The sequence below is a fragment of the Pagrus major genome, chromosome 9 (genome assembly GCF_040436345.1).
Source record: "Pagrus major chromosome 9, Pma_NU_1.0".
Classification (NCBI taxonomy): domain Eukaryota; kingdom Metazoa; phylum Chordata; class Actinopteri; order Spariformes; family Sparidae; genus Pagrus; species Pagrus major.
In genome coordinates this window covers 8,076,009-8,100,046 of record NC_133223.1, presented here as the reverse complement: position 1 = coordinate 8,100,046, position 24,038 = coordinate 8,076,009, and the positions used below count along the sequence as shown (strand labels likewise).

The window sequence follows — 24,038 nt, the reverse complement described above, 5'->3', positions numbered from 1 at the left end:
AGGCTGACCAGTGCCCAGTTCTCAGCTGCGGAGCACCTGTCTATCTGCCTCCAGTGAGTGGCAGCTTCTTAATACGTGTATTAAAATCAATAAATAGTAACTGTGACCAGCAAGTAGACGTAGACTGTATTAATCTGTTTTACCACACCAGTATGAACCCAAAACAAAGACATTTCACTGTGATCTGACTGCAATTAGTGTTGTGTATCTTTCAAGAACCCATCCACAAGCGCATGACCGCGACCTCCCGCCACCAAGGCGCTGGTTGGCTATGTGTTTGCGAGAAGGGCATACTCCCATTATTTTGAGTTTGTAAAAAGAAAAGGACAAGAACATAATAGTCAAGTGTAAACTATGTCACGGAGGGAAGCCGAAGGAACTCTTGGCAAGACACAGCAGAAGTAACCTGAAGAAACACCTGGAGAGGGTTCACGCGAATACTGAACTAACTGAGACAGATGACGTTAGCAAGATGAGAGCACGAGCAAGCTTAATGTAAAGCACCAAAAAACAGATTTCTCTGGAACTCAATCTGCCCGGATTGAACGGCTTGAACCCCGAGAAGTGAGGAGGCTTGTGGCAGAGTATGTTGTTGAAGATATGCAGCCTCTCTCAACAGTAGAATCACAAGCTTTCAGAAAGCTAGTCTGCAAAATCCCTGTCAAAAACAATTAGGTAAGATAACGTTACCATAAAGATGACGAGCCTATAAGTTCTTTGTTCAGTCTCTGTGTGACTGAAATGAGCCGTATTTCGTAGGCCTAATGATGAAGCATAATCCTCCTTAATATACATTCTTGAATCACATATGCATTCCCTGTTATGTGGACTATAATAAAAAGGCCTAGAAAAAGAGATTTTTGTCTTGTCATCTCATTATAGGCTACATTATAGAAGGTATGGGTCTATTGTGTTTCATATGACTGAGCCTACAAGTAATTTATTACTCTACGCAGACAGCGATTGATATTGTAAAGTAATATATTACTTTAAAATGGAGGTAACCAGTAATATGTAATTTATTACATTTTGAAAGTAAACAGATTGCTGTTCATGAATGTCTGGACATCAGCGACGTTAACATGTGAACACCTATAGGCTGTCATGACACAGCATCACAGGAAATCCTGATGGAATTTTCGTGTGTTCACATTATTTGCATTATTCACGTTGGCCGGAGCAAATAAACGTCTATTTGCGCCTTCTAATTGACTTTGTGTGTAATCTAGACACATAGATGATTCGTATCGCATTTGGTCTGAACGCACCATTAGCCCTGGGCTAAGTGCAGTGTGACAATCACTACACTGCACAATCCTGTCACATTCTGGACCAGGGTTTGTACTGAGTTTGTGGGGTTATCCCCTGACAATCAACACGGGCTGAAAAGGTGCCAGAGTGAAACGGGGCTAAAGTATACAAAGTAATCACACAACAATCTCAGGTTACACACAACATTAGCTGGAGGCTAACAGACAGTTAACCTGAGGCGGGTCACAGTGCAGTGTGAGTCGTGTAGATCGCTTAGCCGGGTTAACAGTCTGTGTGTGAAAAGGGGCTAAGTTATCTCTTAGCCTCCTTTCTTCTTTTATAGGTTCCTTGTAGTAGCCGAGGAAATCTCCTTTTTAACTGAAAGATTCTTCCAATGCCAGTTGTTTTCTTGTTTATTTTTTTCTGATTTGTTTTGGATGAGCAGCAGATTTTATTCAACGTTTAATACAAAAATGTAATTATTAACCTCCTAACGTGAACAGAGAAAAGCGAGGCCCTGTTATCAGTTTATTGCTTGTCTTTTAAATACAGCACTCAGCAAAAGTAACAGTTCATGTCACAAAATACATAAGAAACTGGTCACCTGGAACATCCTAAAACCACATTACAGGAAAAGGTTTCATTCTATAAACACTTCTCAGAGGCAAAGATGGGCTAAGAGGCAAACCTGAATAACAAAAAACAATAGAAACATACGACAGATCCATTCTTTATACAGACAGTCATGATGTTGGAAGATCAGTGGATTAGCAAAGTAACTGATAAAGTTCGACTAGACTGCATTCAGTCAGTTAATAGTAGAGTGATCGTCTGTAAATTAGCTTCCAAATGTGGTTCTTTGGCTCTCCACACAGAGACTTAACTCTGATCATTAAACAAGCTGGTGAGAATGTGAAACAGGCTTCATGTTGGTACCCGTGGGTGGCTTCGTACTGTTATTTAATGTCTTTTGAGGAGATCTCTTTCTTTAGTAGAAGCCACACACCTGTACTAAGTCATGTGACCACGGAGCTCCTCGTCTGATGTTGATGTTGTTCACACACAGCGGCTCCTCTCGCCTGAAACAGAAACACAGAAAAATGTCATTTAAATGTTAAACTTTGTCTTTAAAATGGAAAAGAAAAATCTTGAATAACAGATGAGACAGCGTTGGACAGCTGAAGAGGAAATGGAACTGGACCAAAGTGGTTCAGGTGGAGCTTCTAGATCATGTATTGTTTTTCCTTTTTAAGATGATTATTTTGGCATTTAAGTCTTTAAATATTGATAAAAGACAACAGAAACAGATAGGAAACATGAGAATTGAGAATGAATTGGGGACGTTGCGATCATTAAGGTATGCATGTTATCCACTAAGCCACTCCCTTTTTTTCATTGTTTTTCTAACAACAGTTAATCATCTGACATGTCAGCAGATTGGTGTGATGACTGTCTCTCTCCTCCTCCATCGGTCTGCTGATGCAGGGTTGGCTTGCAGTGGCAGCAGGTTTAGAAGGGTATTCCAGACATCCTTCTCCCCGACAACACTTTCCAGCTCCTCATGGGGGATCCTGAGGCATTCCCAGGCCAGATGAGAGACATACTGTACAAAATCCCTCCAGCAGGTTGTAGGTCTGCCCTGGGATCTCCTCCAAGTTGGTTGTGCCCGGAAAAAACCTCCAAAGGGGGGTGCCCAGGAGGCATCCTAACCAGATGCCTGAACAACCTCACCTGTCTCCTATCGAGGGGAAGGAGACAGGTGCTCCAACAGCTTGTCCATCTCACGCTCCACTTTCACTTTTAGATTTTCATTAAAAGATAAATATAACATGACTTGTGTACTGTGTGTTGAGCACAACAGCACTTCTGATCATAGTCAAAGTATTTTCCTCTCAACTGAACCTCTGCTGTCTGAGAATCCTCAGGCCTGACAGCTCTGAACTGGGAGCTGTCACCAACCTCTGAGTCAGCATGTCGGTCACTCAAATGCTCCACTAAACTCTGTAGCATCGCTTGCATATCTATGTACTTGTATCTTTTGCCTTTCCTTGTTCATTTGCCTCAAACGCAAAGTATTTGAAGACTCCTGCTGTTTTCTTTGTCAACTGAAACTGGTTGCAGAGGCTCTGCTCTGCCATCTTTAATGAGCTAACACCAAAACAAAACGGCGTGAATGAGAAAAGCGACAAAGAGGAGGCAGGGATATGTGGTAACGAGAGCCAGAAGGTGCTGCTGATACCAGTGTGTCGATTCTAGGGATGTAACGATATACTGAATTTCGTGATAACATTTTTTTGCAATACTGTCATTGAACATTGAACAACATCTACCAACATATCATGTGGCTGTTTTCTTTGTAAAGTTCATGGATCTAACAAGGGAAATCATTATGAATGCATTCTACTATCGGTCCTTGTCATTGTATTGTTCCGTTTGAACAACAGAGGGCACAGTCATACTGCTCAACAAGACAGATTCGTTCTCATAAGACCTGCCCTACTCCGCCTCTGATTGGTTGGCTTTGTTGGTTGCACTCTCTCTATGCTTGGCTCCTGGGGAGCCACTCTTCAAAAGTGTCTCTGGTTTCTTAGGTGGAGCAAGTTAGCAGGCTGTCCTGTCACTGCTCCACCACCCAGCCTGTCTGTCTCACCTGACAAGCACAGAGACACTGCAGCTGCAACAGCCAGGTAGTGTGTTTACTGGTGGGGAAACTACGGCTCACAATCTGCTGCATCAGGGAATAATAATGTGTCAGTGATGCTAACAAAGATTTTCTCTGGTCCTGCTGTACACCCAGAGGGACGGAGGATCGTTGCTGGCCACTGGCTGCTGTATTGTTTTGCAGTTGTAGATAGTCCAATCACACATTAACAAAGACAATTCATGGCTACTTTTTATATGTGTAGGTCATGGCCGGTTACTTTTATTTTACTGTAGAAGGAAAGCAGACTGACCTCAGGTAAAACATTAAAACAATTGTATATGAATAATACGTGCTGTACACATCAGATTTATTATTAGGACATAATTCAAGTCATCTTTTTCTGTGTTTTTTAATATTATGATAAATATCGTCTCGTGAACAATATATCGTGATGATATCGCACCGGGAGTTTTTGGTATTGTTACATACCTCATCGATACTGTGGAGAAGAGTATTAAAACCATTTAAAAAATTCAAAATCAATATGTATTGAACATTTTATATGTTTTAAAACTTCTGCAATACAATATATTTGATTATTTTTTTCTGTTTAGCTGTTTATTAGCCTTGCAACTATGTTTGCTTCAGTTTGTTAATCATGACCAAAGTATTATGGGAGCTAACTGCACGAGTGGCAAACAGATGCTGTGTATTGCCATACTTTGGCAAATGTATTGTTGGAACATACTGAGCATTTAAATTAGTTAGTCTGTAGGACAGATTGGGGATTTTTCTGTGGACATTTTCAGATTTTTATTTGACTGTCAAACTAAAAAATCCATTGAGAACTGTGGTTAATCATGCTGTGCTCCCTATAGGTCTCAAGTGTTTGATATGCGAAAACTTTTAGTGGAGTAACCCTTCAAACATTTTCCAGTTGAACCTGTTTCAGCCAGCACTGCAGACAAGAACCAAACTGACAGACTGTTTCTGATCAACTGCTTGTATATGTCATCAGCAGAAACAGGCCTGGAAACAGTTTGGTTTCCTGAACCTGTAAATGACTTACAGTATACAGAAGGAGAAAATCTACACAGAGGACTGAGGGAGCTTAAACAGACCAGTATATGTGTCCAGATGGTCCTATAGGTGCTGTACCTGAGTGAGGGGAACTCGGAGAGACACACAGACTTGACGTGGATGTCTCCTTGTCTGTAGAAGCGAGCTCCGGTGTTCCTCAGCTCGATGGTGTTGATCTCACACAGAGCCAGAGGGAACGCCAACACCATCCTGTACACTGTCGTATCTGTCTGACTGCACAACACACACATATACACACACAGCATGCATGTAAATAGTGTTGTCATAGCCACACAAGAGCAGGCAGACAGAAACTCTTTCAGATAATCAACGTTCATCACAGAGGACAGTTATTGCTCTCTGTGTTTATTACTCAGAATTTATTGAACTACAACAGACTGACTGCTACACCTCCTGCTCTCACGCTTTTTGAATCAACAAGGTGGAACAGTTTTCTGTTACACTTTTCTTGTTTTAATACAAACTAATAAACCTAATATTACAAGAATGCAAATATTCATATAATGTAAGCAATTCATTAATCAAATTTTGCAGTAAAGTAAGAAAACGGGAGGATAAAGTGGCCTTGTTAACTCAAGTGAACCTGAGCACGGGCACGTGTCCTCTCTCAGTATCTCTGTAGTATCACGCTATCCTGCACCTGGCCGGGCTTTTACGGTGGCATGTACTATACCTCTCTTCTCAAAATAGAAGCTGTCTACTCAGCTGTTTCTGGGAGACAGAAAGGAATTACCAGTTCTGGGATGAGGTCACTGCATTAGAGTCTGATCAGTGCTGAATAAACTGATGTTCGTTCTGCTTCAGACACAGTTTAGATCTGTAGTTAGATGTAATAAGGAATGTTAACGGGCTAACACCTTAATTGGACCTTTATTCTCCAAGTAATTGTACTGTATTGCTCTGGATTGTTTTACATTTTTCAGTTGCTTGCCATGCTGCATCCTCCAGAATGATGACTAAACTAAACATTATGACCTTCATGAATGGAAGATTTATTGCAGGACCTTTGTATTAGGACTGGACTAGTTTTAGCTGGGCTCTACCTAATAATCTGGCATCTGGGTGTATTATGGAAGACGTTTCAGTTCGTTTTCAAAACCACACTTTCTGTCAGGATGCATTTTTCAGGGCTACAATTAACAATTGCTTGATTACCAATTAATCTGGAAAATTCATTGATCAATTAGTAATTAGGTCTATAGAATGTCAAACAGTCTCATAACTGTTAAGCTAGGGTCAATGAATGTTTTACAGTTTCTTCTGAAAAGCGACTTAAATGATGAATTGGTCGTTTGTAGTAGTTGCTAATAATTTTCTGTTGATGTAATTCATTTATTGTTACAAACTAAATGAAATCAAAGTACCAAAGCAGTTGACATTGTGTAATCTGATACATCTGTACACTTCTGGACAAGTGAGAATTAAATGAGATTGTGACATGAGAGACGTGGTACCTACAGTCTGAGCCGCTGCTCTTTTCCAAGACTCTCCGTCCTCAGTGTCACCTCCACCTCAGCGCTCTTATCCAGGCGAGAGACCTCCAGCTTCAGAAGGATGTGATGAGCTGAGCACAGGAGCAACAACTCAGTGGGAAACGTGTATGTAGTGCTTACATACATCTACCTACAACATATATAAAAACTCTTTTCTTGATTGTCACTTAGCTGTCTTGAAACCTGAACTAACAAAATCAGCAACATTTAGAGCATACAAGAATCAGTGTTTGAATAATTTAACATGAACATCAACATGAACGCACCATTTCTAACTAAAGCTGTAATTTAGTGATTTGCAGTTTTAAGTTCAACGAATGTCACGCAGGAGAGTTTCTGTTGGGCCTCTGAAACATACACAGCAAAGAGAGGAAAACTTGAGATCTTGATGGCGGTCAGACTTCTGTATAAATCTAAATTGGAAAATAAATTGATTGCAAAGATCGTTGCCTCAGATTGGAACAGCATAAAAGCTGTGGTGGGCCTACAGCAGAGCAGTCCTCATTATTATGGAGGTCACAACGACCTTGCTAATGCTAATAATAAAGGTCCTGCAAATCTGACCAACATGGCTTTACTGACTATTTGTGGGGGACATTTATGCAACTAAATGAAATCACATTTAGTCAGCCCTTACTGTGGTCAGAAATAATCAGTGTTGGGGATAACTTGTTACAAACTAATCCGAGTACGTGGATTACTCTTTTTGTCGTAGCACGTTAGTAACGCGTTATTTAGTTAGTTTTTCATAAAAGTAATCCGTTACTTGAAAAAATTTCTGCCTTTACCTTTCCTTTTGTCGCCACAGAAATAAAATAAAATCCCTGAATCATTTGCACTGTTTCTGTTTTTTGAGATTTTAGTCGTGATATTACTAGAATGAAGTTGTAATTTTAGGCTATGGTTAGTCCATACGTTATTTTGAAGAGAAATATTAGAAGCACTAAAATGAGGAAGCATTCAATTATTTGTGAAACCTGTGCTAATTTGCAAGATAATCCACGTTCTCTTCTAATATTCTCTTAAATAACATAAAGACTAACTGTATCTTGAAATTACGACTTTATTATTGTAATATTTATTTTGACTCCATGCCCGTGATATTACGACTTTTTTCTCAAAATATTACAACTTAATCTCGTTCTACTTTATGCTCACAACATTACTACTTCATTCTCGAAATCTTGGATTTTTTTTCTTTAATATGGCCCTCAAACTCCATTGTTGTTTTAGAAGGCCTATATGCACTTTAATCATTTGTATGTAGGAATGTGTTTTGAAAAAAAAAGCCCTTTCATCATATTATGTTTTAGTATAAGAGCCCGTGTTGTATTGTTTTCACTGATACAATACGCCTCTGCCCAGTTCTACTCTACTACAAAATGATGGTAGAGTCAATACATTAAAAGGTTCATGTACAGTTGGCTACACAGAGAGATTTTACTGTAATTTTTGGTGTCGTTCATGTTGCCTGTCTCTAGCTTGTACGTTCTGTGCCTACGTGAGAGGAAATACCTCTCTATACCACCAGGTGGCGGTAGTTTGTATTTGTCATTCAAAAAGGATAACAGGAAGCCTCAGGACTGCAGATGAACAATAACCGTTGTTATGATAAAGCAGCAGTTCCTCATTTTCACACAACTCTAACGAATATCGCCTCTTCTAATCGAGAGTATGTCTGATAAGAAGTTGGAGGTGAAAAATAAGGAGAAACTCTCACCGATGGGCTCAATATTGGTCAATGATTCAACATGCTCAGCTGGGTAAAAAACCATTAGTGGTAATGTGCTGCAGCTGGGCAGTTAATTAGCTATCAAGCCTGCAAACCCATGTTAGCAGAGCACTAACTGTTTGGTCACTTGTTTAACAATCTGAGATGCAAGACAAGATCAAGTTATCAAGTTATTGTGGGTTGCTGTTTAGAATCTGTGGCTCTCGTGTGTGCTCAGTGTGTCTGCTCGCCCTCTGATAGACCACTGATGTCACTGCTTTATGAAAGATTTGAATGGCTCTACAAAAATAAGGTCTACAATAAGGTCGACAGGATAATTGAGCCAACAAAACACACATACACACACACCCTAACACTCACCGCAAAAAGGTGCCGTAGAAGAAGTGAGGAGGAAAAGCTTCTGCTCTTTGGGAATTGGAGACATGGATATCCCACAGTTTTCTGATAATCCTGAAAACACACACACACACACAAACACACACACAAAGTGAGTGAGGGTCAGACTGTCGGCCTGCCGTACATACGTCACACATCAAAAGGGCTCCATGTACATTAACTGTGTCGCTGTATCAGCATGCGTCAATGTATCAGGGGTTGAAATGATAAGAAGCTGCCAAAAGCTGTGGTGTGACGAGAGCAGGCCTGCTGCATGAGTGCAGCCAGACGCCACCACTACCGGTGACACTGACACTCAACAGAGAACCAAACAAGACGCACAATATATATACGCTGGTAGTGTCAACGTACTCTTCTCGTTGTGTCTTTCATTCGTGATTGTGAAGGATGTTAGGTGGTGATTAAGTAATTGGATTGAATCAGTTATTGGGACATTATGTTGGTTCAATGCATCAAAGTGCTCAGTGATAAATCGAGTCTGGTCTCGCTCTGGTTTACAGCAATAATCAATATGACACACCTTTTATCTCCAACACAACCATATTTTATTCCAGTATAGCTATGTCTCTGTTAGCGTGAATAGATGTCTCCTTTCCACCATGACATTACAACCTTCAAGCTGCTCTAAAACTAAACTACACTCAGTGTAAAGAGTTCAGCCTGGAGGGGGAGGGCAGCAGGTGGCAGATGTCTCAGATGTTGTGACGCTCGAAGGGTACAAGAACAGTGTGTCTTCAGTCAGTACAAAGTTGTGACCAAGTAAGGAGAGGTTGAAGAACACTTTGAATGAAATCATTGTTGGCGACAGATAATGTGTATCATCTCATAGTTCTTTAAACTGCTTCTACTACTACCATACCACTACTGATAGTGATATCTGTGGTAAAAAAATGCAGGAAGTTATTCATCAGGATTGCTGTTCACCATATTGACAACACTGTTCAGTGGAAGTCTTCAGCGTGTGTTCAGTTCAGTTCAGTTTTTTATTTAAAGTCGTCCTCCAGTCGAAAGATGTTTTTCTTCTTCCTTCTGAAGTGTAATGTCTGACCTCCACTGTGTAGACTGAGGTATCTGGAGTCTGAGCCTAGGAGGCTGTCTTCACATACATTGCTCGAAGTGTAAAATGTCTCTGTGCTCATTAGAAAATCTGGTTTTAAGAGGCGAGAATACGTGCATGATTTGTGACATCACAGATAGTTTGGAGGCCAATCCAAAAGCATAATTGTTATTAAATTAAAATATGGTTTCCAAAATCTAATCAAATGAGTCAAGACAGAAAACAGATCTCTCGATCAAATTCCAGGTTTCTAAATTCAAATCAGAGTGAAACATTTAACTTTGGTAGCTCTGTGGGAAGCGTTATATCAATAACATTGGTGTACGCTACACCGGAAAAATTTCCATTTCAAGTAAGAGTCCTGATTTCAATGTTACTCAAGTAAAAGTACAGAACTATTATCAGCAAAATGTACATAAAGTATCCAAAGTAAAAGTGTTTATATATTACAGTTATATATATTGGGATCATTATTAATGATACATTAAAATATAAGCATTATTTTAATTTTGTAGAGGTGGAGCTAAATTTAACAAAAAAAAGTTGTGAAAACGATCCTTGTGCACACAGATCGTAAAAAAGTTCCTTGTAGTATCTCTGAATAAAGCAGTAAGAAAAGTAGCAGAAAAATGAAATATTGAAATAAAGTATAAGTACCTCAAAATTGTACTCACAGTTCATGCATATACTGTATGTACTTTCCATTACTAACCAATAGTGGTTTATACTGTATAAATAATTTTAAGAGTAAAATAGCGATAAAAATGGCAATATGAGCAGCAGTATTATCAGTGCAGCAAAAGCAGTGATGCTGCAATAACAAGACAGCAGTAGCCAACATCAGGCACATACAGTACAGCTTATAGCATGTACAGTCAGGAATGTTGTAGCTGCCTGGTATGTGAACACTTGTCTCTATAAGGCCCAACACATTCAATCACAGTCTTGATGTTTAGACGGACAGAACTATATCATGGCCATAAAACACATCAGTCACAGGTGGACTCCAGGTGTTTCTTACCTATAGTTGGACACCGGCCCTTGAAGACGTCACAGTTCACGCAGCGTCCATTCAGGAAGTCCTCGTAGCTGAAGCACGGGATCCCCATTAACGGGCACGTGCCATTCAGTGCACTCATGTACACATGCAGCGCTCTCATGTGGTCACATATCACATAGCCATACACTGGGAAGTAGATGAGAACTGACAACACACAAACACTAAGGGAGCCACATGTCTGCGGACTGTCATTATGACAATTATAGTTATTTTAAAATCTGTGCAGATGTAAAGCTGGATTAAATATATTCATGTATAATTAACATTTTATGCATAACTTCTTGATGAAAAAGCAAGCCAAAGTTACAAACATCAAAAACAGCTGCTCTCGTGCCGTTAGCCCCCACCTTTAAGGTTTCAGTGAGCGCTGAACTTACTTGAGGCAAACCTGGAGCGGGCACATCCTGTCTGGTCACTTCCTCCGTTCAGAAAGAAGTCCACATGACCGACAGGGATGGAGATGCCAAAATCTGTTACAGAAGAAAACCTCATTAATGCTGTCAACGTTTGGTCTCTGCAGCGGTGCTTTTTACTCCTCGCTGAGCACACAAACAACGTGTTGAAAGAAAAAAATAATGTAATTAAGACAGTAAACTACATGTTCCAAATAAAGTCTGTTTTTAGCGCTGTATGTTCATCCACCATTACATTCCTCCTCTCCAACCACACTACACCCCAAAATACAGCAGGCACTTGTTCAACTACAGTGGTGCACTGTCTTCACAGAAACGTGGACTGATCAAAGCAGGACTATATAATTTTGTTGAACAGAGGCCACAATTTAGGATACTTGCACATTTGTTTGTTTTTTTTAATTTCCAAAGACTTTCTTGAGTTGGCTGCTTTAACGATATCATAATTCGATGACCTGACTGAGTGAGTGGAGCGCGACCACAAGCAGGAAACAACAAACATGTCTATTGCTGGGGTATGTTAACGTCTTGTTCCACTTTTGTGAGAAAACCACTGGGTTTTAGCTGTGACATGCTGAATCATAGCACATGAAGAGAAGTGTACAGAAAAGTGACTCAGCAAACTGTCACAGAAAATGTTATCTAAAGTCTGCTAACATTAGCCTTCATATGCTAACGCTTGTACCAGAAAGTTAATCTGTAACAGAGTCCATTGACTGTTTTATCACTTATGAATTCAACTTGTCATTTAACAAGTTACATAGTCTCACTTTAGCATTTATTTTTTTGTGTTGACTTTATGCAATTAGCTTAATTTGAATTTGTGTAACAAATCTATATTTATCTCTCCTCAAACCTGACTGATAGCTAATCACTCCAGAAGAAAACACTCACTTTTATGACTTAGTAAAATGTGAGTCACATTTACTTTGATTTTTTCTTTAAATGAAGTAGCAAAACATATTCAGTTGCTATTACTACTTATATGTTTTCCAAAGCTTCTATTGTATACACAACAGTAGACATTGTGTTACCTTAGGCCCTATTTACATGACAACAGTTTTGATAAAAACGGAGAAGATTTTCCTTTGTGTTTGAAAAAAACGTCCGCGTTCATATGGCAACGTTGTGCAAACGATCCTTGGGCACACAGATCGTAAAAATGATTGAAAATGCTGTAGTGTGCATGCCAGGCCAGTAGCTGGCGGTGTAACTTTTGCAGTTGTTCACCACAGAATAACAAGCTTTCTTGTACAGAGCATTGAGCCATTACATCACTGTAATGATGCAGCAAGTCTACACTTGGTGTAGAGTCAGCAGCACAAACAAAGCTTGATAGTCTGACAATGTTCTTGTTGTCCTCGTGCATGCCTAATAGGCTGAAAACGTTATATACAAAGTGGGGCCGTGTCGAAGAGGGTGGTGGCGTTACACCCTTGGAATCCAGTCTCAAAAGTTTGTGATTTCAGGCCCCAAAAAACCCTGTTGTCATGTGAACGAACACAACAAAAGTTTTGTTTTATGCAAAAACCTTTTGTCGTGTAAATAGCCCCTTTGCTGCTAGTATTCTAGTGGAAATGGAAACAATCAGCATTATTTCAAGGGTTTATGGTAAGTTCAAGTTGTCTCACAGTCAGAGTCTGTGTGGATGGCATCGACAAACTGAGCATCAGAGGGGTCCAGCCGGTCGTAGGTGTCAGCTCCTTTAAACATGGGCCCGGCAGGGTCAAGGCCTGGATGACAAGGAGAAGGAGAGAGCTCAGTTTTAAGGTACAGTGGAGAAGATAATCAGTCAGGAGGATCATTTTCCTTTAGTAATCAGTTTATTGTAGCCTTTAAGTAGACAGTGTTTTGTTATAGTTCAATGGTTTTATGTTTTAAAGGTCAAATGTGTGGGATTCAGGGAGATCAATTGGCAGAAATGTAATATAATATTCATTATTGTGTTTTCATTTGTGTATAATCCCCGGAAAGTATAGAAAGTCAGTATTCATGTGATGTCACTAAATTGTTCACACTGGTTCATTAATACAATTCTAAGCATTTCTTCCTATAACATGACAACTTTAGCAGCATCTTTATTTGAGGAGCCTGGTTTATGGTTGTTTTTTTTGTTGTTGTTGTAGGCTGTACCCTTATTGAAGTGTCTTTGGCTGAAGTTTTACAGGATGGACCTTCGCTTTGTGAGAATAAAAGTTGTGGTTTTTAGAAAAGAGCAACAGTGGATATGCACGGCAGCAGCAAGAGAAGTAAATGTGAAAAGACAATGGAGATACAATAAATGCATAAATGATTGAGTGTTGCATAGATTCTTTTAGATGTAATTAATTACAATTGTAATGTAAACAATTACATTTACACTTTGCTAAATTGTCTTGCTTCATACTGAACTCTTTCTCTTTTCCTGTTACTTCCTCTTCATTTACTGTACCTAATCTTAATGAGACAGTGATGGGAAAGCAAACACACATGCATTCAGGGATGTTTGGTATTTCTCAAAACTTTGAAGGTCCTGAACCTTTTAGTGTTGAGAAAGAGCTGTACTGACCTCTAGGTACTAGCAAGCAAAATGAACAGTTTTTGGGAGCTGGCGATAGTTTGGTCATATTGATTTATATCATATTTATTTGCGATCTTCTCAGCAGTAAATATTTATTATTACCATTTATTTGATCTGTGGAAGATTTCTTTTTTTAGTGAATGACCAGATTCCAGTCAGCAGCTGTGACTCTGCTGTGTTGTTCTTACAGCCAAACTTGCACCAGCCTCTCCTCTCAGACAGAAAGAACACGATATAAACAAGTGAACAGTGGCGTATTGTGTTGGGTGGTGTGTTCTGGAGACGAGAGGACTGGGCCTCTCCACACAGCTTCAGAGTGGCTCTTATCAAAGTGCCGTTGTCCTTTGAAGAGCCCAGCTAATCTTCCAAGGTCACGCCGAAACACATTCAGGCTGTGAGAGACTGCTGAGCTGTGGACACCTTCACCGTCTGCCTCTTTCATAGCAGCAGAATAACAGCTGCTGGCACCATATTGTTATTTTTCACATTATAACAATATTGTGCAAGTGCTCATGGTTTTGGTATTCATCTAGTAAATTTGTTTCTTAAATCTGAAGTGGTGCACAGATGTAGCAGGGCTGAGATCTGTTCAGCAAAACTTGAATTATCTTCTCTAAATATTTTTTTGTTCACACATTTTTACAAAATCAAAGTCAGACATTAGGACACTTCACCTTTACATTGCAACAAAACAATCAGTCCTCAGAAAAGACTTATGTACTCATATGGAGGTGGTCTGGACTCACCTGTGATTCTTCCTATCTTTCCCTCGAAAAGAGTCCCCACGAAACCAGCAACATGTGCTCCGAGACTGATCCCGATGAAGTGGAAGGACTCTAGTTTGCATCCATGTTTCTGTTGGACAAGAACGTGGCAACCTTCATCGTTTTTATTTTCACCTGAAACAGTTTCTATGTGACTGTGGGAACTATGAGTTTACTGTGTGCCTCTGTGTCTTTGCTGTATTAAAAGGAATAATATGTTATATATATAAATATGTTATATAGTAGTAATATGCTAGTGCATTGCTATCAGACAAGAAGCCTTTGATTAATACTTATTTTGCTGTTCTCAACAGCTTATATTTAATTCATGCTGTTTGGTTTGGTAACCAGAAAGCTTCCATTAAATTAAAACTGCAAAAACAATGACCCTTAAATACACAGTATATAACTTCTGCCACTAGGGGCTTCTTAATCGAAACAATGAAAACAAAAGATGTAGCCTGATGATGTTTTGAAGCAGCGTGGGATCATGGGAGCTGTTGTCTTCATTGTTAAACAAACATCATTGCTGATTAAATCTGACGTGACTCAGGCAGAAATGTTCACAGATGCTGTAATGTATCTTTAGTCAAGCTGCAGATTTTCCTTCCTCACTCTGATGTATCATGTTGGCCATTTTCAGCCTCAACAAAGGCTGCTGTTAAACAGAAACAACGCTGTGTTATTTTACGCAAGCACACTGCCTTTTTAATACTGTGGGGTTTATACATGCTGCTGTTGGTTGGGTGTTGTTCAGTGCTGACACAGCATTTCTGTTGTGATTACTGTTTCACACCGTTTTGAGGAAACATGAGAAAACCACAGGAAATGGTGTACACCACAACCAAATGAAATGGACCGTTTGGATTTTGGGTTTGAACATTGTTGGAAACATTTGGGATAATGTAATTACACAACTCAACAAGATATTCATCACAGGTCCGGTCATTTTTTTAGACATTTTGATGCAAAAATGTTACATAGTACTTCAAAAGATAAGGAGGATAAGCTTTCCTGTTACCATTAACGATTATTTTATAATATTCAATCAATTAGTTATTAATGTAAGTTGTTATTAAGGGATACAAGCTCGATCTCTTTATCTTTTTTCATTCATTGGAACATTTTTTTTATCATACTTCCCTCATTCTGAATGCCAGCTGTAATTTTGTAAGTTGGTATTAGAATTCTGTGGTATCATGTGCCTTTATGCTGCATGTAGGTTTATATATGTTTGTTCACAGGTCTCTTGATTGATTAAATAAAAGACTGCTGTGAATGCTGACGTTTTATTGCACTACTAGTCCACTGAACTAGTCCATTTTGCGGTCAGCAATCCCCTCTCTCCTCTCTACGCCACCACATGAATGTGCAGCTGTAATCTACATTCCCGACCAGACAGGACCACCTATTTATGGAGTTCTGTGTCCTGATTGGATAAAGTAAGCAGGGATACCAGAACATTTCTTTTCTCTTTACTGCATGAGCAGGAGGAGGAGGAGAGACATGATTACTGACCAAACACTCTGTAACAGTGGAAGTGGAAGTGGAACAGTTGGAATATAGAGCTATTTAACACTTACTTCAATTAGAAAATATCACTTACAGCAGCTTTAATTATATCTTAATTAGCTATATTCAGATGTTATTATATACAACTATCAGCAACTGAAAATGGCAGTAAATGATGAATGTCAGGTAACATCTCACCTGCAGCTGGTTGATGACGACAGAGATCTGCACAGCCACTTCTTTGTAGTTTTCCACCACCAGGTTATAGGCAAATGAGGCACCGTACACCCAGTCCACCACCAGAACGTTCACATCCTGCACCCTGAGCAGGGCCCGGCCCAGCTCCTTCACCCAGGACGGCTTGCTGCCCATGGCCCTGTGGGGGTCGAGTGGAGTAGGGTCAGGTAGTAAACACAACTTAAGACTAATAGTTATTTATTTATTTATTTTACAGCGTACAGCTGAAGCTGTAACTAGAAGAAAAGTGCTTTCACTTTGTGGGACTTTCCAAAAACAACTCCCAGCTTAATTTAGGTTTGAGGGCTTTTGGGCTGGGGTTACGTAAGTATGTTTGAAAACTTGGTTTCAAAGTATTTCTCTCAAACATTAAATATTTATGATTGAATAAACTGCAATTAAAGTTACCCTCACAAACTCAGCTAACCTGCTTGTCTGTGTGGGTGTGGTTTGTTTAGATCTGACTCACAGTGACGTCGACTGTCATCAAATTCTCATAAATATCTCCGAATCCTGATTGGTGCACGAGCCCCACTCACTTCAAACCAGTTAGAATCGCACAAACAAAAACACAAATGTAGAAATCTGTCTAAAGACATGATAGGACTCATTGTTGGAGGCTCACTTAGACTGAAAGTTTTCAGGGCCTCTGAGGGTTTTCTCCTCACCTGTACCCGTGGATGATGACCTTGGTGGGCAGGGACGTGTTGAAGTAGGAGGGCTGCTGTGTGTCAGTGAGAGTCTCCTGTGTGAACATCTGTGCACAGTCCATGTTTCTCCTGGTCAGCAGCAGGTACTGGACCTGCACCTTGACTCTCTGCTGCCGATACTCCAGCCAGGTGGTGTTGTTCAGGTCAGCACACTCATCTTTCTGCCTCTCCTCTACACCTAGTCCATTACAGGGAAATAATGTTGTACTAACTGGGTTAAACATTGAGTGTTGGTCTCATGCATCACATCACACACCATCTGATGCTGAATTCAAACAATCTGGAAGATCTTACTATCTCTAATAATGCACAATACTTGTGCATCTGATATCACCATGTTGGTGTTGTTCCTAGACATCATAATCAATACTCTCCCTGGATCATCATTGCGACTGACCATAAAGCGATATAATCTGCATCTGGAGGAAAATGTTATTGCTGGATTAAGTATAGGGATCTCACTGAGGAGACATGGGTGTGTGTCCTGATGGGAACATATTCTTATACTGCAAGTTCACTCATTAATTTCCGTTTTTCTTCCCCCGAGTTTTCTGTTGCTGTTTGGTTAGGTTTAGGCAACAAGAATACCTGGTTAGGTGGTGGAAAAGATGCTGTGGGTTCAAAGTGACCCTTTCACAATGTTAATCAGGTGTCAGAAAGGAAAACTTCTCCCTTGTGTATATTTCCTGTCATTTTCCTCAGTCGCAAAGCTAAGAAAAAATGTGATTTGTCAGATGCAATGAAGATCCATGGAGCAACATCTATTATGACGTTTGGGAATGACAGAAACACTGCGATATCAGATTGTGCATACAGTACCACATATAGATATGAACTATGTTTATATGGAAACAAGTCAATGTATTCTCATCAGTGATACTGTGATACACAGTGTGTCATGGTTTGACCTTAAAGGTGCTATTTGTAAGAAAAGTGAGTCTCATTCCCAACATGTCAAATACCGATGGATTTGGGATTGTAGGACAGGCCGTTTTGACAAGTTGGGAGTGAGACTCAAAAATCTATTTTTCTTACAAATAGGACCTTTAATCGTGATTAAAAAAATCATTGTTAATACAAAGTCAATTCTATAGTTTCATATTGTAAAAAAACAAAAACATTTTTTCTGTCAGAAGGTCTTGATTCAATGTGTTTACTGGGTGCAATGATGAAATTTGTGTTCGTGACGGCCCATACAGCACTGCACTTAATGCACTACTCAAATACCATGTCAGATTCTCAATTAGCGAATTTGATTTGCTTGGATGATTGAATTGTTTCTCAGTGCTGTATTATATTAAGTACCAGTGATGGAATATAACTGTAACTGTACAGTACTTCTAATCAAGTGTACTTAAGTAAATTATTAAAGTACCTCAAAATTGTCTTTTTACTCCACATTTGTTGATAACTTCAATTACCAGTTACTTTAATTGCAAGCTGCATCAGAGCCAAAGCACCAAAGCAGCTCATTTTAAAAAATTATATATAATTATATATGATTTTAAAAATAATCTGTAAAATGCTGAATATCAAATATGATAATCTGTTACACCAATAATCTGTCGTCCCATGGTATACAGAATATACATCAGACACTCAAAGACTAAAGTAATATTTAACACAATAACTTTATTTTTTTTTTAGTCTGACTTTTGGGTTCTCTTTACAACACTGGTACTAATGCGCTGTTAAGTCATCATAGTATCACTGTGTTCTGAAAGGACTTTTGCACAGGTTCCTAACAAATCTAAGTCCATCTTTTCTGTTTCAATCAAGCATGTTGGCATATTTGTTTGGAACTATTGCACAAAAAATACCAAATAAATGATGCAGAATGAAAAACCTCCTTCATGAGCAGGCCACTTACCCACCACCAGAGATGTGATGCAGACTGTCAAAACACTGAGGAGGACCGTTTTGTGTTCCCAAGGCATTTCTGTAGTAACAGAGAGCTGAATGGGGAGAGTGACTGCCTGGGAGCTTTAGTTGGCGCTTAACTGTGCTCAGCTGCTCTGTTTAGCCCCAGATTGGTGGATGGAGATCAGCTTTTAGCTTGAGAAAATCCCAGCTCTGTGCAGTGCTGTAACTCTGGCACGACTACTTTAACTGGCAAACATTGGTCATGAAGCAAGGCAGGAATCCACATAAAACCATCCAGAAGGTTTCAAAAACAAATGTTTCTAATGATCCCAGCAGGGTTTGCTATGGTTGTTTTCTTGTAAATCTCCACTTTAAGCCTGAGCAGATCCACAACAAGCTGTTCCCTTGTCCTTCTACTCAGTCATCACATTTGTGAGTGGGTGATTTTTTTTTTTCCAGACTGGGTTCCCACTGAGCCGTCAAGTGGTTGAAGCTCTTTGCCTGGCGGTGAATCCATGACCTCATTGGTATTCAATGGCTGTTTGTTTTAAATGCTGGACTCTGGCCTGGCTGCCCACTGGTTCGTGTGTTGGTGTGTGGTTGTCTACAGTTGTGTGTGTGTTGGAGAAGTGTGTAATAGAAAGTGGGGAGAGCTAACCCCGTTGTCTCTGAGAAAATCAATTATCTGAATCAATGTTCCACCATTACATAAACAATGCTCTTTGTAAATATGCAGGAAAATACTCAGCGGAATTTCTTTGATTTAATCTTTAATCTTTAATCAGTTTATCTTATTTGATTATAATTGTGTGTGTGTTTTTTAAAATGATTACGTAATTAGCCACAGTTATGAATAAACAATAGGTTTCACTGGATCTTGCCTCTAGTCTTAAAGTAATTACACAAAAAGTGTCATTCATTTCAAGGAAACTGGGTCATTTTTACATTTTGCAGTTGGCAGTCATAAAACACATTTTAACTATGAATAATAATGTTAATTATTTAGATTTTCCATACAAGTCTGCATGCTTCATACATAATGAGTGGACAGTAAATAAATAAATAAACTAGGTTTAAATGAAAATATACAATCAGTGAGGAAGTTTTTTTCACTATAAACTTTAATCACATACACAACATATCGCAATACAGTACAGGAACAACAGGTCATACAGAACATGAGTCATGAGTCAAAGCAACAAGATCTAAAGTTTTGTCGTTAAGTGTGTTATGACTCTCCTCTACCTGCCTCGACCACTTACTCTACTGTCTACCTTAAATCGTCTCTTCTGAAGTTGAGGTAACTATCTGAGTGCTTAAGAAGCGAGGAGTAAATGCAATTTATTTTCAGTTTAAAGGTCCAGTCTGTAGGATTTAGTGGCATCTAGCGATGTGGTTGCAACCAACTGAACACCCCTCATCTCAGCCTTTCCCACGGGGGCTGCTAAAAACCCGAAATGCTTTAGATCCAGTGTTTGGTTTGCCTTTTCTGGGCTACTGGAGAAACATAGTCGTGCAACATGGCAGAATCTGTGGAAAAGGACCCGCTCCATCTATAGATATACAAGGCTCATTCTAAGGTATCAAAAATGCATTATTAGAGCAAGAGATGATCCATTAACGAAAATATAATTACGAATATCATGTTCCATTTCTGGCACTAAATCAACCTAAATCGCACACACTGGACCTTTAATCCCAGGGGAGTAGGAGTGAATTTGGTGGCTCCTAGTGGTAATATCAGATTAACAAACACAAAGAAATGCTAAACATTTCCAAATTATCTGAAAGATGCCATGATAATACAAAAAAACAAACAACAAAAGAAAAAACCAATAGTGCTTTTAAAAAATCATCAGCAGTGATGCCCACCATGTGTTTGAATGAGTTCTTCACGTTTACTTTCACTGAACTTTTGTTTTTATTGTTTGTCCCCACAGGACAATGGTGTTAGTCATGCATAAAAACACAAGGTCACAAACAGACAAACTGATATTTTACAAACATACTTATTGTATATTTATCTATTATTCGGCGAGTGATAGTACTAACAACTTTACATAGATTATTTAGCTCTTATTCTTTCTCTTTCCATTGGCAGCTGTGAGGCGAGCCATTCAATGGTGAGTTTGCGTGCTTCCTCCCAGGTGTATCTGGGGACATATCCCAGGTCCCTCTTCGCCTTCTGATAGTTGAAGCTGAAAGGCGTGTTCAACATGGTGAGAAGCTGGCGGTTCAGTGGCGGGACGACGCGTACGAAAGGTCGGATCATCATGCAGAGAGCCTCCCATAGGAAGCAGATGACGTAGAAGAGGCTGAGAGGCACCGGGAGTTTCTCTTTAATGCTGAAGCCCAGAGGTGACATCATGACGTAGTTAAAGTCTGAATAACTCACATGTGGTGTGTCATCAGAAATGTAATAGAACTTTCCTCCAACAACACTTCTTTTTTGTGGATCTTTGAGGCTGCGGGCTGCTTGGAGGTGGGCCGCAGCCACGTTTCCCACATAGACAGGATTCACTAGGGCGTCAGGTAGAGACATACGATAGAGAACATCCTTGTTTCTTATCCCATCACACATGTGGCCCAGCAGGAAGCGGCAGCCCTCCCCGTAAATATACATAGGTCTGAGGGCGCAGGTGGCCAGTCGACCTCCATTTTGGAGCACCTCACTGTGCGCCTGCAGGGTTCTCTGCTCTGCCTCCAGTTTGGTCTTGCTGTAGTTAAACTTCAGAGCACAGTCGTAAACTGTGTCCTCGTTGCCGTTATATATAGGTTCACCCTGGGAGTTTGGTCCCAACACCTCTATGGTGCTGGTGTAGATGAAGGACACCACGTTCTCTTGAATACATGCCTCCAGAAGCAGCTGCGTTCCTGCAAAGCAAGGACACTCTTCATAGTTCATAAAATAACTAAGAAACTCTTCATGACTGTCTACCTTATCTCATAGGAGCAGTTCTTGAAGTGGAAAAGATTTAGTGCCAGTATTCCCGTGGGGTGGGATGGTAAGACTGGCCATTAGGAGAACCAGGATTTTCTCCTGTGCTCTCAATGGTCAGTCGACTATGTTGCCGTGTGCGTCCCTGAATACTGTCTCTACTTTTAGTGTGTATCACAAACTAAGCAAGGTAGGCAAGAATGTAAAACATAAGCGTTATGTAGTGCACCCTGGTAATGCAGTTTATGATTAGCTCAGAGAACCTATATGGAGGGAGCAGAAAAGAGTAATGGTAGCTTGTGAGAAGTGCTGGTATGCAAGAAAAAGTCACTGTATGGCAAATAGTAAAATGTACCAGTGAGTGTAAATAAGTCAATGAATTAAAATAATTCAGTCAGTTCTATGGACGAAGTATGTAGCCTCGCAGCAGAGGTTTCAGTGGATTAAAGCGGCTGCCTTACCTTTGACATTGACCCCGTATATCTCACTGCGCTCCACTGAATCATTAACGTCAATGATGGATGCGATGTGGAAGACGGTTGATGCACCTCGACAGGTTTTTTTCAGGAAATCTCCGTCTCTGATGTCCCCTTCAAATGTACTCAACTTTGTGTCCCCTCTACAGTCTGACACACAGAACATCAAGAATAAACTCCCATCCATTAACACAATATAAGGCTTGGTTATCATATGAAACAGTCATGTCAACAGTGTATTCTTGTGTCTTTTTAACCTGAGATAGATTTATTACTGCAGTCACATCTGTGAAGCAGTCACAGATAATACAAAACACTGTGTCTGTAATCACTGCCTGATCTGTCTTGGACACTCCTGGAAAACTTTGGTTCTCAGTGAGGCTTCCTGTATTCGATTAAGTCTATATAAAATAAAACAAGTGAAACTACTGGCATCACAAAGTGTTCCCATGATATCAGTGTTCTACAGCCTCATAATATTAAGAATAAATATTAGAGACAAAGATGAGTAATTTGTAAGAACACAGATTTTACCCTCCAGAGTGTGTAAAAGTTTGGGCGGTACGTGTTTGTCCACCAGCCGAATCTCAGCCATGTTCTCCTCCTCCAGCAGCAGCCTCACCAGCCTCTTGCCCAGGAATCCAGCGGCTCCAGTCACCACGCACACATCACCTCTCAGAGACATCACAGGTTAATTCTCTCTTGGTATGAGAACAAAAAAATCCTCTTCAAATAAGGCTTTTGAAGAGCCTCTCGAAAGAAAAAGCTGAAAGTGAAAAAAAGAATACAGCGTTTGTTCGTGGATGTTTTGGTTCTGTCTGCAGGAGAACGACAGCACCTTCTGCCCTCCAAGCCTCAACACGTCCACCTTTTGTAAAGCCAAATCTGGACTTGAAAAAAACAAATAATCTGCTCCAAGGCAGCCTGAAAAAAAAGAGGATGGGCTTTACTTTGGAAGAATGTGATGCATTCTTGAGCTAGATGAAATGGGGCTGGGAATGTTTTACATACCAAGGACAGTCGCAATATTTAATTTAACTAGAAAAAGCAGTTTGTTACAGGGGAAAGGCCGACACAGCATGTGATACACAGCCTCATTCTGAAGACACATTCACCAAGATGAACTGATACACTGATACAGGACTCAGTGTTAAACTACTCAGACTATTACTTATACTACTTATACTTTCCCACAATCGATATCTTACATTAGTAAATCTACTCAAGTATTGGCAGCAAAATACCAAAGAAGTAAAAGTACTAATTTTGCCAGATGGCTCAATTTAGTGTTATATTTATCATATTAGTGTGTATATAATTGTACTCTGTGATGCATACATGTTAGCAGCATTTTAATGTTGTCAAGTAAAAGCTAATTTTAGCAGCTTTTCTATGCTATTCGGTAGTTTCATCTATAACAATACACATTTAATTAAAAAGAGACTGATGTGTAAAAGCTGCTTTAGTTTGAGACTGGTTCTGTTCCAGTCGGCTGCTAGTCAACACTTTTCTTTCATTTGAAGCATATCCTTTTTGTTTACGCCTACACTCTGTGGAGTGTCTCTTTCTCTTGAACAAAACTCAGCATTATGTAACACTGCTAATTCCCTTTTTGTATATTTTAAACTTTTATCTTCAAAGTGCCCAACAACAGCAGCAGAGAGAACAGGAGATCTTTGCTTTGAAGTGCAGTACATCGGACCCTTTTTACTGCTCTGCTTAGAAATTCAGAGGAACAGCTTTACAGGGTTTCTTTAAAGGGAAAGATGAGTGGATCAGATTCGTACTCTTGTATATTCATTAAACCAAGTGCTTTCAACTCCCGACGAAG

At 39.7% G+C, this 24,038-nt stretch overlaps 2 protein-coding genes across 3 annotated transcripts; both read right to left on the bottom strand.

Moving 5' to 3' along the window:
* Positions 1-1,766: 1,766 nt before the first annotated feature.
* On the bottom strand, positions 1,767-19,261 carry pla1a (phospholipase A1 member A). Of its 2 annotated transcripts, none has more exons than XM_073473100.1 (11): positions 18,801-19,261; positions 16,889-17,108; positions 16,182-16,359; positions 14,454-14,562; positions 12,779-12,880; positions 11,112-11,204; positions 10,696-10,860; positions 8,582-8,671; positions 6,455-6,560; positions 5,054-5,209; positions 1,767-2,330 (listed from the first exon to the last, which is right to left on the bottom strand). In XM_073473100.1, exons 1-11 carry the CDS (start codon positions 18,865-18,867, stop codon positions 2,240-2,242), a joined length of 1,377 nt encoding a protein of 458 aa, XP_073329201.1. In that variant the 5' UTR covers positions 18,868-19,261; the 3' UTR covers positions 1,767-2,239. The 2 variants fall into 2 exon arrangements, with proteins under 2 accessions (XP_073329201.1, XP_073329200.1); XM_073473099.1 differs by having other exon boundaries at positions 10,696-10,878; positions 18,801-19,231.
* A 1,597-nt stretch (positions 19,262-20,858) lies between these two features.
* Positions 20,859-22,932, bottom strand: hsd3b1 (hydroxy-delta-5-steroid dehydrogenase, 3 beta- and steroid delta-isomerase 1). The gene is made up of 3 exons (XM_073473986.1): positions 22,742-22,932; positions 22,193-22,357; positions 20,859-21,667 (listed from the first exon to the last, which is right to left on the bottom strand). The coding sequence occupies exons 1-3, from the start codon at positions 22,890-22,892 to the stop codon at positions 20,859-20,861; spliced, it is 1,125 nt and encodes a 374-aa protein (XP_073330087.1). The 5' UTR covers positions 22,893-22,932.
* Positions 22,933-24,038: the final 1,106 nt, after the last annotated feature.

Coding starts and splice junctions, on each gene's coding strand:
- pla1a (XM_073473099.1), bottom strand. CDS start 18,867: ATGCCTTGGGAACACAAAACGGTCCTCCTCAGTGTTTTGACAGTCTGC. Junction 11,205..12,778: donor CATCCACACAGACTCTGACT/GTGAGACAACTT, acceptor CTTCTGTAACAG/ATTTTGGCATCTCCATCCCT. Junction 6,561..8,581: donor TTCTACGGCACCTTTTTGCG/GTGAGTGTTAGG, acceptor TCCTGTGCTCAG/CTCATCACATCCTTCTGAAG.
- hsd3b1 (XM_073473986.1), bottom strand. CDS start 22,892: ATGTCTCTGAGAGGTGATGTGTGCGTGGTGACTGGAGCCGCTGGATTC. Junction 22,358..22,741: donor ACTTTTACACACTCTGGAGG/GTAAAATCTGTG, acceptor TCTGTGTGTCAG/ACTGTAGAGGGGACACAAAG. Junction 21,668..22,192: donor ATACGGGGTCAATGTCAAAG/GTAAGGCAGCCG, acceptor CTTGCTTTGCAG/GAACGCAGCTGCTTCTGGAG.